This window comes from Hemitrygon akajei, chromosome 20 (assembly GCF_048418815.1).
Source record: "Hemitrygon akajei chromosome 20, sHemAka1.3, whole genome shotgun sequence".
NCBI lineage: Eukaryota > Metazoa > Chordata > Chondrichthyes > Myliobatiformes > Dasyatidae > Hemitrygon > Hemitrygon akajei.
This window is the reverse complement of record NC_133143.1, coordinates 22,144,747-22,164,395: the sequence shown is the minus strand read 5'-3', so window position 1 is coordinate 22,164,395 and position 19,649 is coordinate 22,144,747. Positions and strand designations below refer to the sequence as shown.

The following is a 19,649-nucleotide window of genomic DNA, read 5'->3' as shown; positions in this document are numbered from 1 at the left end:
GATCTAAATACGCTGCTACTTTCTGTAGTTTTCCAATCTAATACCATTCTCAGGCCACGATTGATGCAGAATAGTTTGTGGATTAACTCTTAATGTCAGATGCCTAAAGTTCAATGCAAACAGCTGGTATGCTGTATTAACCTCCATTTGTAGCCAATTGAATATCCCCTGAAGTTAAAGACAAATTTTGGGTGATGACACTGTCACTAAGTTCTGATGTCCAGCAGTGGAACAAAAACTTGCTGTGACTCCCCAGCATGTAGTGTGGCCAAACCTCCTCACAGTGACCCTGCACCAGGTTAGACCAGCCTCAGCATCCCACATTCATTAAAAAGGAGATTTTCCAGATGACAGAAGTGAAGTCCTAAGAAGAAAATTACATTTAAAAATAGTTTGCAATTATATTTTTAATTATTTTATCATAGTTGTTCAATTTAGAAACTTCCATATTTCCTAAAGTTTTTGAATACTTCTGAATGTCAGGGATATTTCATAAATCAATGGAAATGCTTGACAGCGTTAGCCAACAGCAAGGCTGGAGTGGGGTTTTGTTTTCTGCACTGCCTTCCGGGCTTGCGTGACCTGATTATTTTGCATGAGACTCTGGCACAGTTAGAGCCTCAGCAGTGGATTCCAGGTTACTCTTAGCCAGAAAGTTCAGTTCTGAAAGCAGAACTAGGTAAAAAAATATTCAGAGAAACAGAAGATGCAAGTGACAGTTTCTGATGAAAGAATCCAAATAATTCACTGGTATTCTTGCATCTTACATAATACCTTCACCATGCCCACTTGTTTAGGAGCCGATCCAATCATGTTATTTCCCATCCATTTCCTTCCTGTCTCCTCACAGCCTTTAATCTTTCTCTCTGCTTTTCCATGTACCGTAGATTCCATACTACAGAGCGCACCTGATTAAAAGCCGCAGGCTCTAATTTTAGAAAGAAAATCAATTTTGTACTTGTACAAGCCGCACCGGATTTTAAGCCGCAGGTGTCCCACGTTGTAATATGAGATATTTACTCAGAAAGATATTACACGTGAGGATTTTTTAACTTTTAATTAAATCCGTATGGTAACATAAACAAATACATATTGCAAATGCTTTTTTTCAAACCGTGCCTGTAACACGGCTACTTTTAAATATACATATGTATCGGTAACACACAAATTACGTTGCGTATACTTTTTTACTGAACAGTGCACGAACAACATTCCAATATCTCCTAACGACTGGTAAAAAAATATATACTGCAGCCTACCAGGAAAAGTTATTGATCGCCTTTAACTTAAAAGCAGCGTTTTCACTTGGGTCTAATGCGCTCCCCCCCCCCCCCCACCTTTCCGTTTATCGCAAACCGGTATTTCCCACAAGCATCCCGGGATGTAGTACAGAAAACAAATATACTTAAAACACTTCTAACTTTAACTAGAAAATACTAACAAATGAATTACTAAGCGAAAATATTATAAACTAAATAACTGCCATAAAGGCAGCACAATGCTTTTCTTCGAGTGTTTTCCATGTTGATGAGGGTGAGTACAAATGACTGATTTACAATAATTTAATTGTGAAAGTGCGCTTGATTTATCGTACAATTTCATTGGACCTCTGTGAACTACTCATCAATTTTATTGGTCTACTGTTACGAGGCAAAATGTTTTTGGCGGCATGAAAAAAAATCATGCATTAGCCGCACCGTAGTAAAGGCCGCAGTGTTCAAAGCTGTTCAAAATGTGGGAAAAAAGTAGCGGCTTATAATCCGGCATCTACGGTAATTTATTTTATATCGTTAACCCAATGTTTAGCATCCACCTCTGTTTGTAAGACCCCTTAAAATAAACAGAGACCTTATTTAATCAAAAAACTAATCTCCAGTGAATATTTTCAGTTTTTAGAAGGGATTGCCCGAAATTAATGCTTTCACCAATTATTTATTTCATAGGTTAATTTCTGTCCTTGCCTTCTCAACTGCTTATTTCTCTATTCAATCAAAGGCTTCCTGGTTGTGCTGCATCACATCCATGACCTTGTGGAAATTTGTCTTATGGCTATTCGGCTTCCTGTTTATTGTCTCTTTCTCATCACACATTTATGTGTTTTGCTGTTTTACCATTAAAATATTAACACAGCGTGTCATAATCATTGCTTTACATACTTTCAGTCAGGCCTGCTGTTGTTCCTACTACATGATGGAATGTCAGCCAGTGTACTCAGCAATAGACTGGTGCAGAGCCAACAACCTGTCTCTGAATGTGAACAAAACAAAAGAGATAGCTGTTGACTTCAGGAGGGCACGGAGTGACCACTCCCCGCTGAATATTGACGGTTCCTCGGTAGAGATCGTTAAGAGCACCAAATTTCTTGGTGTTCATCTGGCGGAGAATCTCACCTGGTCCCTCAACACCAGCTCCATAGCAAAGAAAGCCCAGCAGCGTCTCTACTTTCTGCGAAGGCTGAGGAAAGTCCATCTCCCACCCCCCATCCTCATCACATTCTATAGGGGCTGTATTGAGAGCATCCTGAGCAGCTGCATCACTTCCTGGTTTGGAAATTGCACCATCTCGGATTGCGAGACCCTGCAGCAAATAGTGAGGTCAGCTGAGAAGATCATTGGGGTCTCTCTTCCTGCCATTACGGACATTTACACTACATGCTACATCCGCTATGCAAACAGCATTATGAAGGACCCCACGCACCCATCGTACAAACTCTTCTCCTTCCTGCCATCTTCCCCCAAGCCATCAGACTCCTCAATACCCAGAGCCTAGACTGACACCAACTCTACTGTGCCTATTGTCTTGTTTATTATTTATTGTAATGTCTGCACTGTTTTGTGCACTTCATGCAGTCCTGGGTAGGTCTGTAGCCTAATGTAGTTTTTTTCTGTGTTGTTTTCACGTAGTTCAGTGTAGTTTTTGTACTGTTTCATGTAGCACCATGGTCTTGTTTTTACTGTGTACCGTACCAACAGTTATGGTCGAAATGACAATAAAAAGTGACTTGACTTGACTAGTGGTGCTGAATCAGAACCCTTCACTGTCAAGACAGGAGTCAGACAGGGCTGCAATCATTGCACCCACTCTGTTTACCATTGTTATTGCCGCCACCCTTCACCTCAATGTGGCCAAGTGGTTAGGGAGTTCGACTAGCGACCTGAAGGTCGTGAGTTCGAGCCCAGCCAAGCGCAGCGTGTGTGTCCTTGAGCAAGCACACAATGCTCCAGTCTACCCAGCTGAAAAATTGGATACCGGCAAAAATGCTGGGGGTCAACCTTCTACAGATTTCTACAGATGTACTGAAGAGAACATTCTGACTGGCTACATTACCGTCTGGTATGGGTGGAGGGCTAACTGCACAGGATTGAAAGAAGCTGCAGAGAGTTGTGAACTCAGACATCTCCATCATGGACTCTAGCATCTGTAGAATTCAGCATATTCAAGGAGCAATGCCTTAAAAAGGCAGCATCCATCATTAAGGACCCCTATCACCCAGGACATGTCCTCTTATCATTGCTACCATCAGGAAGGAGGCACACACTCAAATACTCAGGAACAGCTTCTTTCCCTCTGCCATCCAATCTCTGAATGGACATTGAAGCCATTACTATTACTAATAGTGCCTTACTAATGTTTTGCACTACTTACTTAACTATTTTATATATACTTGTTGTAGTTCTTTTTTTTTATAATTATGTATTTCATTGTATTGCTGCCACAAAGACCACAAATTTCACGACATGTGCCAGTGATATTAAACCTGATTCTGATTCTTAGGAAAAGTCCTTGATAATAGTGGTTGTTTTCTGAAGACAGTAAAGTGCATTCAGTGGAGGGGAGTTTATTTGAAAGATATCCAATGCAACTTCCTTTATATATGAATTTAATATTAAAATGTTCGAAGGTGCTACCAAAAAAAAAATCAGCACAACTGTCAAAAATAGAGTGGTGAAAATTTGGAATGTGCAACACTTGGAGGAAGTTGATTGTAGGATCAGAGACGAAGATAGGAATGAAACCTTAGAAGAATCTGAAAACAACAACTTTTAGAATTGAACCCTTGCTTAATTAAGGCTAATCTCCAGTGAATATCACACTTTCCAAAAAGGATTGCCCTTGCATAATTTGATATTTTCACTTATTATTTACTTCATAGTTCATATTTGTCTCTGCCTCCTCTAACTGCTTATTAGCCACCATATATAATATTGATCAGCATATTGTCAAGAGAGATAAAGTATGAACTGATTTGTATCTTTGAGAATATTAGTTTATGAGCACCTTACTTCAAGGAAAATGATATTGTAAACCTACAGTAATCCTTGTTTAATGAGCTGACTCCAGCAGGCTGGAGCCAGCTGACCTCTGACATTTATTCCACAGAGAAACCAGAGAACTCACTTAAAATGCCACACATACCAGTGGCTCATTTGACTGGGGATTTGCTCTACAGATTATATGCTTGAAGTTGCCGCACAGTGAAAAGATGCAGAATTGCTTCATTTCACAGCACAAGCAACCCTTGCCCTGGCGGATAGTGTTGTTGTACACTTGTCTAATGCAAATTATTTTTGGCATCCTTGTCAGTGTGTTCCAGGACTTTAATTGGAGCTCACAGAGTGCATCTCAGTGCTTATATAATTGGCAGCTGCTGTCACACAGACAACTTACCAAGGGAAAAGGAAAGGGAAAATAAATGATTTCAATTTACTGAGCTGGTTTCTCTGAGTAATGAATCCAAGAGCACAATAAACCTCTTTTAACTTTCTGCAATATAATTATAACAATAAAATGCATCCTCTATATGTGATGATCTTAAACTGAAAAAGTACTGGTAACTTTAATGTAGAAACTTAAGATCCTGTTATAAACCAGGGCTTTTTCTCTTCTGGCACCAGGTCTCTGCTGTTGCATCCTGGGACTCATCAGTCCATGATTCAATATACTTGAACAAAGTTACCAACCAGAATGAGCGCATCTACTTGATTGTAAAGGTCACAGTGCAGCTCAGCCATCCAGCTGCTGTGGAGCTGGTGTTACGTAAACGCATAGCCGTCAATGTTTACAATAAGCAGGTATGAAGTTACTGATTGAAATGAACAAATAATCCGATATTTTCCAGCCAACCAAAGGAAAACTGCACATCACCTCTAATAATTCTCCTTCCTCTGAATACATTTTAGCAGGGAATCTGGCTCATACTCCAATGCCTTGAACTGCAGGGACAAAAGACATCCATGTGAAATATTAAGCTTTATTATCGTTACGGAGACACACTTATGATGTTTTCCATGTTAAGTAGCAGTGTTAATAATGTGCTCTGTGGAATAACATGGATCAGCATTGCCCTATCTTGTTTGCACAAACAGCTGCCACATTTTAGGTTGCACCCACACAGAAATTGGTTTAATTTGAAACTAGTGCTGCAGGTCTACTGTTTCTGCATTTGGAATCCAAAACCAATGCACGTTAGGAGGCAGAATGGAGAGGAGTAGTATACGTATTCTTCCCTTTACTCTTCAGAAACTTTATGCCAGTGCTATGCCTTGGCCTCCTTCTGCTGAAATTCAGGTGTCTTTTAAAGTATTTGAAGACAGGATTGTGCATTGCTGGTTAGTCCATGATCATTACCTTCCTTTGTATAATTGAGGGTAGGATGTCGGGGGGGGGGGGGGGGGAATCTTTTCCTTGCACACTGCTCTCCTACTGCACAAATGTCAGGTAGGAAATTCAAGGGTGCTGAGGGAAAGCGTAGAAGTTCAGATTACTTGTTGATAACCTTTTGTCTTCTTCTCAGTTAGAATTCCCACAGAAAGCAGGCCCTGCTGAGAGAGTTACCAATGCTGCAACACCGGTTTAGTTAAAGTGGGTACACTGTGAACTGCTAGTGGATATTGAATCCAGTGGTATTGACTGTAAAAGCACTGTATCTGGATTGAATGTATAGGTGGATATTGCATCATACTTATGATCTGTGATTGTAGTTGATGGGTCTTTAAGGGATCGGTACATGACCCACTAATCACAGATTACTAAGCTCCCTTTGTATTTCTTGTTGCTCTGGCTGACCCATTTTTCATTAATAAATCTATTCTTCATATCTTTCTGAGTTAATTTTAACTAAAGTTTAGAGTTCATAAAGGTGGTTAACAATTACAAAAAGAAAGCAATGATTATGCATCTGATCCAAATAGAAAAGCCAACATTTAAAGAGTAGAGTTGATGAAAGTATCTGTCTGTATGATTTTTATACTGCTTGTTAAATTTATCTTAGTGAGAAAATTAATTTAATATATTCATAATTCAAAAATGTTTTTCTAATAACTTTTACAGAGCTTTACACAGAGTTTGAAGCGGAGAATGTCCTACAAGTACATTCTACATTCTTGTGGCGTCACCTATGAAATAGTTTCCAACATACCCAAGGTAAGTCAGTGTCTGACAATCATGATGAAGAATACTGGTTACTTCATTCGGATAATCATGATGAATAGGCTTTTGAGGAAGAAGTATTGGGTTTGTGAAAATTAAGACACAAGTTGGGTTAAAATGTTAAGCTTTTGCTTGATGAAAATTTGAATTCCAAATTAAAGAGGTACTCTTTATCTTTTGTGTTTAGTTTGAAACAGTTTTGGTAAACTTAGTCATGGTTAGCTAGGACATGTAAATCCTTAATGGAAAAAAAATCTATTGCTTTGCAGGCTGGCACTAAATTCATAGCATCAGTGAGAAATGACAGATTTTTTTGTTAAATGGGAAAAAGACGAGATGAGCGGGAAACCTAGGGTTCCTTTTCAGTTGTTGAATTGTTCACTGTAATTAAAATGCTTCAGAAGGTTGTGTACCACACAGAATTTGTATGGGCTAGCACCTAAAAAATCCCAGAAACGTGCAATTTGGTGCAGGAACGAATCGGCCATTCAGTGCTCTGATCTGCTCAATCAGTCATAAATGATCATAGCTGATCAACCACTGAAATGTCATGAACCTGCTTTTTCTCAAGATCCCAGATGATCTTTTAATTAAAGAATAAAAGATACCCATCTCCTCCTTGTGTATGTTTGATGAGTTTGACCCCATGGCCCTCTGTGGCAGAGAATTGCACAGGTTCTTTATCTTTTGGAATAAGAAATGTTTCTGATCTCCATTCAAAATGGCAGACTCTGCATCTGAGATGAACTCTGGTTGTAAGCTATTAGGAACATCCTCCCTGAAACTAATCCATCAAGTCCTGTCAGAGGTTTATAGGTATTAATGAGGTCCCATTTTATCCTTTTTAAATTCCAAAGCGTTAAATTCCAATGAACCTCGTCTTTCCTCATGCACCTTCCCTGCCATGCCAAAATTCGGTCTGGTATACTTTATTTTGTTACCTTCATGGTGAGAATGTTTTTCCATAGATCGGGAAAACAAAACTGCATGCTACACTCCGAGTTCCAGCAATATATCTTTGCTCCTTTATCACCATAGCTTTTGCCTTCCAAACGGCCTGCATATAAATAGCAATACCACATTTAGCTGGAGTGAAAGAGAAGGTCAAATTTCCTACTAGTGGTGTTGTTGAAGGCTGATGTGTGTCTAAGTGTCAACATGTGTCTGATTGGTTTTCCCTGTAGCCTTACCTGCTGTAGACACTGTTGCCCGTAAACACTAGCTGCAAAGATAATGGACCTGAAAGACACCTAACACTGGACACTCAGAATCTCAATGTGGAATAGGAGAATCTAGATGAAAAATGTATTTCAAACAGTGGTCTTATCATTGGAAACAATCACTTGAGTGACTATTTAATTTTGGAACTTACAGATTTGATTTTAATTCTGAGAATCTTCAGCTGTTCTATCTGTCCTGTTGTACCCAAAGAAGAAACTAGATGTGATTTAAATCATAATTGATGCCTAAAAGTGAAGTTATTTCAATACCTGGGCCTTCCTATTATTTCTCCTGCTATTAGCAATTTGCCATGTGAAAATTGATCGCGCCACCATTTAGCCAAGGAGATAATTTGTCAAGCATTCGGGGGAGGTAGTACTATTACTTGTTTCCAGGTAAACAATAACAGGCCAGACTGATAAGGTCGGGTACGGGCTGGATTGAGGTGGCAAGACCTGGGCCCAAGAGTGTATCATAGTGGCAGAGCCCGAGTCCAAGAGCGAGGAACAACTTGGCATTTGGCCGATTTAAGTGCCGGGTCAGATTGAAATGGTCAGGATGTTGGGGCAGGAGGAGATGGACAGGCCAGTGTTCAGCTCGCTGTTCCACGGGGTTTACTCTACTTTGCACTGAACTGAGGCTGTGGCCTGCAACCAGGGGCTCCTGGATCTTCTGCAGTGATGACTGGCTTCATGGCTGTGGACTCACTTCTGTGAATTTCAGTTATGAATGTTATTTCCTTACTTTAATTGTTTGTACAGTTTGTTTTTTTTCTGCATATTGGGTGTTTGATGGTCTTATTAAATGGATTCTTTTGGATTTCCTTGTTTTATGGCTGCCTGTAAGGAGGCAAATCTCAAGGTTGTGTATAGTATACATAATAATAGGCATCCATTAGTCTCGAGAGACCATGGATTTGCGCCTTGGAAAGATTCCAGGGCGCAGGCCTGGGCAGGGTTGTATGGGAGACTGGCAGTTGCCCATGCTGCAAGTCTCCCCTCTCCACACCACCGATGTTGTCCAAGGGAAGGGCAAGGGCCAGTACAGCTTGGCACCGGTGTCGTCGCAGAGCAATGTGTGGTTAAGTGCCTTGCTCAAGTAGTATACATACTTTGATAATAAATGCACTTCAAACTTAATTCAGATACACCTGATACTCAACATATGACCTTTCATTTCATAGAAGTAATTAAACTTAATATTTTCACTGTTTGTTGAAATGGAACAGTGAAATTATAAAACATCACACAATTCAAGATTCGTCTGCTTTTTGGATTTTTCATAACATTGATGAGGTACCCTTATTCCTTACAGGCCTCAGAAGAGACAGAAGATCGAGAGACCCTGGCACTAATGGCAGCTAAGAGTGAAAATGATGGTTCAGGTGATGGTGAAACCTACATTGAGAAGTACACCAGAGGAGTGTTAGAGGTTGAGAATATCCTGAGCTTGGAACGACTCCGACAGGTCAGACTCTGTATTCGGATCACTGGCAAACATCTGCTCTGAGTGTCTGCCCAAGCACACGCCAAATGTTTATGGTTTTAGGAATGTTATACACTGTTCAGAATTCAGCTATTTTGTCACAAAGTGATGTCTGCAAGTTAGCTAAGGTATCACAAAGTCTAAAGGGAAGTTTATTTTGCAAAATATCTTAAGAATATAGTGTAATTATCAAAAAGAGATGGTATGATTTATTAGTTGGTCAGCCAGTGCAAACATAAAAAGTTGATGTTTTGTTAAGATATATAATAAACAGTTTGTAGTCTTCATAGGTTTTCTGTTCTCTGTCCCTTGCATATCTGTTTCATGCCCTGAAGGATACAAGACCCAATGTGAAATTTAAGCACTGGGCCATTGGTTGTTGTGGCTCTTGGGTGATATCTATGGTCCCTGTTGCTTTATTAGTCTGCAAAATATGACATGTAACTTTGATGAGCCATCAATAGTATTTTTTCTGTTTGTTTGTTACCTGAAAACTGACGATAATGAATGCAGAAGGAATTTAGAAAGGGAGATGGGTGAGGTTCCTAGTGAAAATGGCCTTGCATCTGATCTCTGATAATTGTGAAAAGTGACTTCAGTCACAGTCTAAATAGCTTAACATTCCGATGTTATTGTACAGTTCAAGCATGTTTTAACATAGTTCTTGAATATAACAAGATTATGCATTTGTCAAAATTTGGATCATTAGAGGAATTGACTAAAAAGAATCTTGCACTCCAATATGGTTTGTTGTAAGTTGTTTCCAAGAGTTTCAGCTTTTGTAGGTAACTGCTTTTTCATTTACTAATAATTATATTTAAAGCAGACTATGACCTCTCCTTCATCATGCCCATGTTAACCTGACTCTTTTTGTTAATCCCGTTATTAGGCAGTTACCGTGAAAGAAGCACTTTCTTCAAAAGGGAAGTACATGAAGAGGAGTGTCAGCACACCTAATGTCCAACATGTATGTACCACAACAAGTAAAGCGGGTCAACAACAGACAGATATATCATCATGTGTACAAGAGTGGGCACCGGGATGGCTTTTGGTACTGTTAGTAAAGCACTCTGGGATGCCCTCAGCTATTAACAATCGATATACTAGTTGAAGTAGCTTTACTTTTCATAAGACTCAGAACCAAAAGAACAATATAGATGTGGAATTTATTCAAGCTTGATCAAAGTTCCGTCTACTTGAACTAAGTTTTATATGCAAAAGCTTAAAAGTGATGTAATATTGTGGGGAAGCGGTCAAGGGAGGGAAAGTGTTAAAAGTATTTGTCTTCAAGTGGACGACAAGGTATAGTACCAAGTTTCTCTTTGCAGTACATTGCACCAAAATATTATCTTCAAAATTTGCCTGCATTTTTAAAAATTGTCAAGTAATATTGGGCATTCATTTGTGGTCCAAAGTGCTTTGAGGTGTGTGTGTGTGTCTATATATATATAATATATATATATATATACTATGTGCGCATTACTGTTGCCTTGATGAGAATCCAGTTGATGAGAAAGCCTTCAAATCTGATGCAAGATGCAACCAGATTTTGCACAGTAGCTCATTTTGATATTTTTAAAATCACTACATGGACCACTAGCTTGGTTTTCTTCTTCTGATATAAGTGGTAGTCATACCAAAATGACAGCTGAATATTTCGAATAATTTTTGGCGAGATCTTAAATAATGAAAAGCTTTGCAATCTTTATGAGTAGTGGTTAAGAGGTTGTGTGGTTGCATCTGTGTATTCGGCAACAGAACTGATGTGGATCAATGTAAAACTGTTCAGTCACCTGACCTTGTCCACAGGAGGCTTAGTGTCGCTCTGCAAAGTGATCCTACGTGGAAGTAACACCTTTGACCACAGATGCGTGCAGTGCAACCTCTAAAATGCATCACATGTTCCAAGAAGGAACTTGTCCTAATGTTGCTGTGAATGAGGAGTTGGTACCAGCACAGGCATGTCCAGGCTGCTGCTTCGATGAAATAAAATAGAAAATGCTGTAAAACGCAGGTGGGCGAGGAACAGTCAATGAGCATTATCAGGACTAAGAAAGGAAACTGGTAGTGAGTGCTGATAAAAGATCACTAACCTGAGTATCTATTGATCTCTTCTCTATAGATCAGGGGTTTCCAACATTTATTATGCAATGGACCAATACCATTAAGCAAGGTGTAGGCGCCATGTATCCATTTTCTATCTGCGTTGTATTCTGTGTTGCTCGTTCATTATGTGTATTATGATAACTAGTCACATGCGTGGGGGCGTGGTAAAAGTGAAGGGAATAAGTTTTGTATTCTTGCTTATTTCATGGTAGTTTGTAGGTCCAGCAGAGGTCGTATCTTTTCTGACCACTGAGATAATGCTCAATACTGCTCAATTGTGCGCTTGCTAGTTGCTAATAAAGAATTGGAATAGGGAATACGACTCTTTGGAGCAATCATTGGAGCTGTGGACCTGTCATACAAGTATAATAACTCTGTCTGGGGTCGCAGGCTGACAGCAATTGTTTTGTCTTGATTTTGGATCAATTTTGCTGCTAGACGGGTCTCTGGACCCCAGCTTGGGAACCCCAACAATAGATGCTGCCAATCTGCTCAGCATTTTCTGTTTTCATTTCAGACTTCTAGCATCTGAAGTATTTTGTTTGCAAGGCTTCTGACAACACTGGGTTTCTGTAAGCACATTTGTCAGCAACAATGGTCAAAAGTGAAGAGAGGTAAACACAGCAATAAATATGGAAATTTAGCATGTGTTGTAATCCTTATACTCAGCTCCACAAATCCTCTGTATTATTTTTGCAGTAGTGATTTTACAGCCTCACTAATTGGAAATAATCACCAAGTCTCGGACCGTGAATCCTGAGGCACTGTCCCCTGGCTGCCTGATGGCCTTTTCTGTGAATCGTCCTTAAAAATTTGCCTGCATTTTATTTAATTTTTGTCTTGAATACTGCCACTTAGCTCTCATCTGTGGTCTAGGTTGCTTTATAATACAGTATATTGTTCTTAGATGATTTGTAATTATCAGTTGAAATAACTAAATAATTTAAGATGTTAGAAATATTCCAAATAAATGTTTTTTTTTATTTTTTAGATTTAAGAAACTAAAAGCATTAAAGAAAATTAATAGAGAAAGATCAAACCACTTGCATTCTCATAGTTCAGCAACCTCATTAGGGTACTTGTCCCTTCAGCTCTGCACATCTCATTTGTGTCCCTGGACACAGGACCTGCTTGTCCTTGCGCTGTGAAGAAAGGAAGATCTGGAACACACTGACCCACACATAATGGCTCCTGGCCTTTTGCAGGGAGTTCCTGCGAGTTTCAAACAGCATACACCTCTCTGTGCTTACAACGCAGCTGAGAGGAAAAATACAAATTGCAACATATCTACTTGAGGATTTTACTAAAAGATTTTAGTGTTTGGCATCCAAGTGGTGTAGGTGAAGCAAAATATCTCATGTAGACAAGTTGCTGATTTAGATTAGGAGTTAGGAACAAATATATTCCTCAAATAAATTGGGATGAGAGTGGTTGGGATTGTGGGGTAAGAAGGCAAGGGATGATAGAATTATATCTTGCACAGATGGAGTTTATTTCTCATTTCAAAATTGTATATTTTCTCCTTTTATGGATATTTTCAGGCAAGCCTTGGCTGTTTGCAAATTGCCCAGCTGCTGCATGCTGGTAAATGTGGTTAACTTGCATGAACATTTTTAAATGATACATTTTTTAAGTGTGCAGAATGGTTTTATGTTCAAATAAGTCTTTTGCAAGATTTGAGCATGAGATCTTAAATTTGGGTTGAAAGTGGCTCGTTGTTTCATCCTGTCAGCTATTGTAAGAAATAACTAGCGAGCTTTTTTAAAAAAAGTTGGGGATAATCATGGTGAGAAAGTGAAAAATAATTCATAATTGGAAGCCTGAGAAAAATAAACAAATCCCATAGGTGCATCATTTGGACTGTCAATTATAAATTTTTAAAAATAGCCTTAATGCTTCTGCATTTGAATTGGGCCTGATATGTTATTTCATCTTTTTGCTTAGGTCTGCAAAAGATAAGAAATTGAGGCTTATTCAGCTGTATATCGGAAGGATAAAACTAGAAAATGTTTGTAAAATAGGAACCAATGTCATATAAAGAATGCAATAAATTAAAACGAGTAAAAGGAATTGGAAATGCTCAGCAAGTAGGCAGCATAGAAAGTTAATTGTTCCTCTTTTCTGTTTTCAGCATTTTCTGTTTTTATTTCAGATTTCCATCATCTGCATTTTTGATTCTCAATGCAGTATTATGTATATTTTCATTACTGCATATGTAATTATGATTAAAACCATTGTTGACACAAGCTAAGAGCTTTAGAATTAATTGCTTTGATTCCATCCTGCTGAAGACTGTATTTATAGTTCTGATGGGAGACATTTCAGCATAGTGTAAAAATTGAGATTTCTTTATTTTTATACCTTTGTATTATTCTTGGTGATGACAAGTTTAAGACCTTCAAGAGTCTCCTTATAATTTGTTATCCATTGATTTATCTAAACACAAGAAGCATTCAAGAAGAGGGTAATAAAATCATGACCCACATGGTGAATGCTCTTAACCTTTAATGTAAATTTGAAAGTACACTAATTTTCAACTATTCTTTAATCTATAAATTGGGAAATACATATTTTTGTGCACATGTATATTGTATTTATTCAACCCAATAATAGGTAGCTTTTGTGCCCTTTCTAGGTGAAGGGAGGGCAGAGGCTGGCAGTAAACCTACTTAATTGATTTTAGTGAAGAAAGCTTGTAGTGTTTTGTTAAAGTGTTTTCAATTGCCTCAACACTGAAGGGACTAGCTAATGTAGCTCGGAAACCAAAAATATTGGATGCCTGTGGTCAAACAGTTGAAACCTGTTGCTCATATCTGTTCCTTAGAAAATGAAGCTTGCTGAATCGAGGGAGGTAAGCAGTCACTTAGCTGAAGTACATTGGAAGTCGCAAGAAAAGGATAGTCAGTCCCATTCCTATCCTGCTAGATGTCAGTCTGAATCATTACCACTGGCTCTGCTTCATTCCACGGTCACACCCAACCAGTTACTGAGTTTACCGAAGTTTGGTGGCGATCCAGCCAGTCGGATTGATGTAGAAGATTGGATAAGGGATACGCAGCAGATGCTGGATGTTTATGAAGTGCCTGCTACACTTCAGTTTGCAGCTGTGCTACATCATCTTGAGGGAAGGGCAAAAATGCTTGTCCTTGAGTTGCCATTGAAGGACCAATGCCCTGCTGGTGCTTTTGAGAAGCTTAGAGCGGAATATGGACACTCTCAACTCTCACTCGATTCTGCAGTTTCTGTCAGAAACTTCGAACGGTCAAATGAATTCAAAACCACCTATTCTATGGCAGCAGTGTTAAGAACATTAAAAACTAAATCTAGTAAACAGAGGTCCCCTGGACATAAGGATTTCAAAAGTAAGCCTCTGTTTATAAACACTCCACTTGAGAAAAATATTGATCAGAAACCTCCAGCTGTTAATAAAAAGTCGGTAATATTTACAGAGCAACAAAAACTACCATGTGAAATTAAGGAGTTCTCCAGACAGTTCAGAAAACCACCCAAAGTGTGTGACCCAACTCCTGAACAGGTTGGTGAAAAAGACTCAGGCGATACTTTCAAATTTGCTGAATCACAGTCGAGATGTGAGCAAGACCCTGCCCTGCTGGAGCTTACCATGTTAGTGAAGCAACTTGCAATGCACCAAATGGATCAAATGGAGAGACTTCAGAGAATGGAGAGTCTGCACGTTACAGCAAGGCCAGAAGCCAGCCCAGCACCAGATAATACAAGGAGATCCAACAAAAGTGATAAAAAGCTCAAAACAAACTTGGACAACGAAAATGCCCAGTCATTGAACTGTGAAAGGTCCTGTACATGTTACCTCTGTGGACAGGAAGGCCATAAAGCTAAGGGTTCCAAGTCACGGAAACAACCTTATAGAGCAAGCATGCCAGCAGCATTGTTTTCTCGCTCTAAGCATTTTGAGAAATAAACCATGAATAAAATAAAAGAGGCAACATTTTTTTAAAAAAAGCAATATCTAAAGGAAAAGAAACATAAAAATTGTTAAGCAGCTTTGTTGTTTTCAGTATTGGTGAGTCCCAGTTGTAAACTAATTGAAGCTGCTGTTATGGTGTACAAATATGTTATATGCCTCTGGATGTTGATTAATAAGTTGACTGCAATGAAACTTTCAGGTCCCTGTTTTGAGCAACAGAACAAATGAATTATTGTTACCAGGGGTAACTGAGTTGCCTTTATCACTTTGGCCCAATAAACTTGTGCTTCACTTGTATTGTTTCCTTAGTTTAACTAAGTAATCTAAAAATATTTGATATTATAAGTGCCTGCTTAAAGAAAACCGGGCCTTAAGATACCAGTAAAAGATTTTAACTTTTTAAGAAAATGAGACATGGAACTAGAATCAAATGGAGATCAATAGTAGACATCAACATTCAACAAAGGGAAGCTAGCAGCCAAACCCAAAAGTGCCTTAGCCTTTGAAGGAAATTCCAAGATAATGAATAATTTACTCAACAACTGGAGTTAATCTCTAGATTTTACTGGCCAAATGTGGATACTTTAAGATTTAATTGACTTTCTATTTTCATTTGTTCTGCCATTACGGTTTAGAATTAACAAGTGCTAAATTCATTATCATCTGAAATTTAGTAGCTTAAGGATAAACTGGTGGAGTTGCCCACTACATTTTTCGACTTAGTGCAATTCTATGTGTCTTCACCGTTGTGGAACTGAAACGTGTAGGAGCAAATATTGTTTTGTAAACTTAGTGTTGTCTGTTGTTGATCTGAAGTCCCATCCATTAAGGTTCTACAAAGGCAAAAGAAGTTTTGTACATTTACTGTGGTGCCAAAAGGATCCATGTATAACTGGAGGCTAAGTAACAGTTGGCTGACATTCAGAAATTTGTTCCGAAACTTGATCCGATACTGAAACTTGTGCTGTTTACCATTTGTACAAAGTAACTTGCATCTGTTTAAGACAGAAATATACTGTGTATCCTAGTTAAAGCAAACAAATATAAAATCAAATTATGGCTATAATTAAGAGCCTTGTGATCATATCAGGAAAAATAGAAAACTGATTTCTATGTGAATTTTCAACTTCACCACAATAGCACATTCAAATTTCATATTCAGTACACATTATGGTTTGATAATGAACTATCATGAGGCTGAAGAAAGCAAATTGGTGCACATTGCAAGAGTTAATGGCTATTTAACTTCACAGCATAAGTGACTTTGGTGAGATAGAAGAAATGCAGAGTAAATGGAGTTTTGTAATTTTGTTTTGTTAAATTACGCTCCACTGTGAATCACAATTGTATTTTGAAATCTTGTAACTCCCTGTTGAATACTTAACAGAAGCTTTTTGTGACTGATATAATGTTAGTGGCAATTTTTTTGAATGAGTATGCTCTATAAAGAAATTATCCGCTCTTTGTGATGCTCCATGATCTTAGCTGACAGACTACTACATGCATAGCTGGCTAATTTTACATCACGAAAGAAAATCAATGCAAGTATAATCAGTTTCAAAGTGGAAATATTATCCATCACTCCAAGTATCCTGTTGATAATGGTGATTAACCATAATCTGCTAAGAAGAATAGAACTGAAAATAATCAGCTCAACTCTGCATCCAGGAGCTTCTCCCTAGAAGAAATCTTGAAGTCTCTTTTTTAGATTGACTGATAATCTGAATCTAACATCAGGAGAATTGTCCACATAAAAAGGAACATCTAATGAAATCTCCCTATTTCTTTAGTAACAATTTCAATTAACATCATAATATCACTTGATAGGAAAATGCATCCTCTCATCTCCAACCTAATTTCCCCTCCCACGTACAATGCCTTCAGTGATCCAGTTGCAGCTGAAAGTTCTCACAACAGTGAAGAAAATGAAAACAGAGGTCAATTGGAAGTAAAAGGAGACTGACTTTGCAGACCTTCTGCAAACCTTGGTCTGGAGGTGTTGTTTTGAAAGGTATGAAAAATAATACTGGATATCAGCATGCATGCATGTATATCACAGTAGGTAAATGAAATCAGCAACCAAGAGAAAGCAGAAGGCAAGCAGAATACTGAATTTTTTTAAATAATCGACAGAGTTTACTGCTTTTTACTTTTGTAGACTAATGTGGCCTAGTAACCTGATGACTGATGTCATTTGCAGTGGGCATATTTCTGTTTTAACCACTGCTTTGAATACTGACACAGCATCATTTAATAAGTGCAGGCAATGTAAAAGTGATCATTTTAGGAAACGTAGAAGTAGTTGATGCAAGGCAATAATGGAGATGGTTACTCTGGCCCTAAGGATAGCTCCTCTGTTGATGGTCATTGCATAAGATGCATGCCTGGATTTCCTATTTCACAATCCCTTTCCCTTCAGATTACTTTTCTGAAGAGAAACAGGTAGCACTCTACGCATACTGTATTAATTTCCCTGATAAATTATCAACTATCAACTCTGGTATTTATAGAGTGTTTAATTAATTGTAAAGCTGAAGTTGCAGATACATATGTTGAAATGACATCTACAGTATTAGTAGATGTAAATTGTACAAAGCTCTTTTGAATGCCTTACTGGAAGATACCTATGTGTTTATTTGATGGCTTTCTTGCATAAACTGCATTGTTTCTTATGTGCTTATATTCATCTCGCATTGACCTGCTATGTCAATTAAAGATCGTATTTTTAACCTGCTTGCCATAATGAGTGACAGTGTTGAAAGCGTAATGAAAAATAATATCTAGACTTCACAACTCTGCTTTGAGTGTTTGCGGTTTGAGCTTCACATTCTGGAATCAAAGTAGGATCTGAAAACCTCTGGTTAATCTGCATTATTTTATCTCTGGTTTCTTCAGGTATCCAATAGTCGAACAGATATCTCTGGATATGAAGATGAATGCAAGGTGTGTTACCAATAAGCTTGTTCACTTTACTGGAGAGTAATAAGTGCATTTAAAATTATTTGGTTTTGTTGGGGAGGCCTTGAAGTGGCTGATACCATGGGTGGATGGAAGTACTTTCTCCATAGAATCAAAAGTATTTTGTAAGCACACTGGATGCTACTTTTTCTTTTCCATTCTCTTTGAATTGAATATCAGGTATGGTTGATAAGCAATTCCCAACCCATGCTCCTGAGAGATACCAGTCCTCATGAGAGATTATTCCCTGAAACCAATGTAGAGTATAACCATTGGGGGGAGAAAAGGAACATTGTTTCCAGGGTTTCCCTGGTTGACAAATCAAAAAATCACTGCTGTAACCACTTTATGTATCAGGTGATAAAATTCTAGGGTTTTCTATTAAATGTGAAGAGGATTTTATGTTTAAAAGGTTTTGCTGATATATTGTGTTCATTATTTGGAGTAGCTTCTTTGAAGAGGGCTGTGAAGGTAAAAGTACTGAAAGACTTTAAGATGCAGTGATGGTTGAAGCACCATTAGCTATTATGGACAGTTCCTCTTTTTGAGTTGTGTGAATCACACAGGCTGATCATACAGAATTAACACTGAGGCAGTTTCAGTGTGTACGTCTTACAGGTGATGGTGCTGGCCATGTCTGAATCTTGTAATTATTTATTTATTTATTTATTTAAATTTTTAAATTAGTTTTTCAAAACATTTTACAAAATTAAAAACTCCAAATCCCAATGAGGAGCATTAATACAGTGCAAGATTAAGCATACAATAACAATATGCTACAAAGGAAGAGAATTTAACAAAAAAGCACCTAAATTAAAGACAAGTGAGCTTAGTGTCCTCCCCAAGCCCCACAACACAAGAAAAAAACAACAGCAACTCCAGACCAACCACCACACAGTATAAAGAGTATAAGTCCGGACAGTCAAACTCCCAGACTGTGAATACACTTAGCAACAGAGGATAATAATGCCTACTACCAGAAAAAAAATCTTGTAATTTAATTTGATCAGAACCACCCGAGTTTTATTCATAGTTGTGTCTATCATGGCAATAAACACAAATTTAACTCAAAATTAACATGAAATCGTTCCTACAAATTTTCCCTAAATCTTCAGCTCCAACCCATGACTTTTCAGTAATTTATTCCAATGCAGGCTGTGGCTAAATTAAGTGAATCGTATTTTGAGTAAAATTTCTTATTTTCTTGTGCAACGTTATTCATAACTTACTTTGTGGAGAGCTGGACTTCTCACAACCTCCTATAGATGCACAACTATTTTGAGTAAAATTTCTTATTTTCTTGTGCAACATTATTCATAACTTACTTTGTGGAGAGCTGTACTTCGCACAACCTCCTATAGATGCACAGCTAAGAGCATCTTAATATGCTGCCTCACTGTGTTGTACAGAAACTGCACTGTAGTCGACAGGAAGGCTCTACAACAGGTACTTAGAATTGCCCAATGCATCACTGGCGCCAGCCTACCTGCAGTCAAGGTCATAT

General features: G+C 38.2%; 1 protein-coding gene across 5 annotated transcripts in view; it reads left to right on the top strand.

Annotated features, from left to right (window-relative positions):
• Window positions 1–19,649, top strand: part of kif13a (kinesin family member 13A) — a 235,687-nt gene that overhangs the window by 197,532 nt on the left and 18,506 nt on the right. For 4 of the 5 annotated variants that reach the window (XM_073024008.1, XM_073024006.1, XM_073024005.1 and 1 more), the window contains 5 exons: window positions 4,896–5,072; window positions 6,331–6,423; window positions 8,965–9,117; window positions 10,025–10,102; window positions 18,083–18,130. In XM_073024008.1, the coding sequence (XP_072880109.1) occupies window positions 4,896–5,072; window positions 6,331–6,423; window positions 8,965–9,117; window positions 10,025–10,102; window positions 18,083–18,130 (549 nt within the window). Of the gene's footprint in view, window positions 1–4,895; window positions 5,073–6,330; window positions 6,424–8,964; window positions 9,118–10,024; window positions 10,103–14,065; window positions 17,199–18,082; window positions 18,131–19,649 lie in introns of all 5 variants that reach the window. The other variant, XR_012095681.1, reaches the window with a different exon arrangement.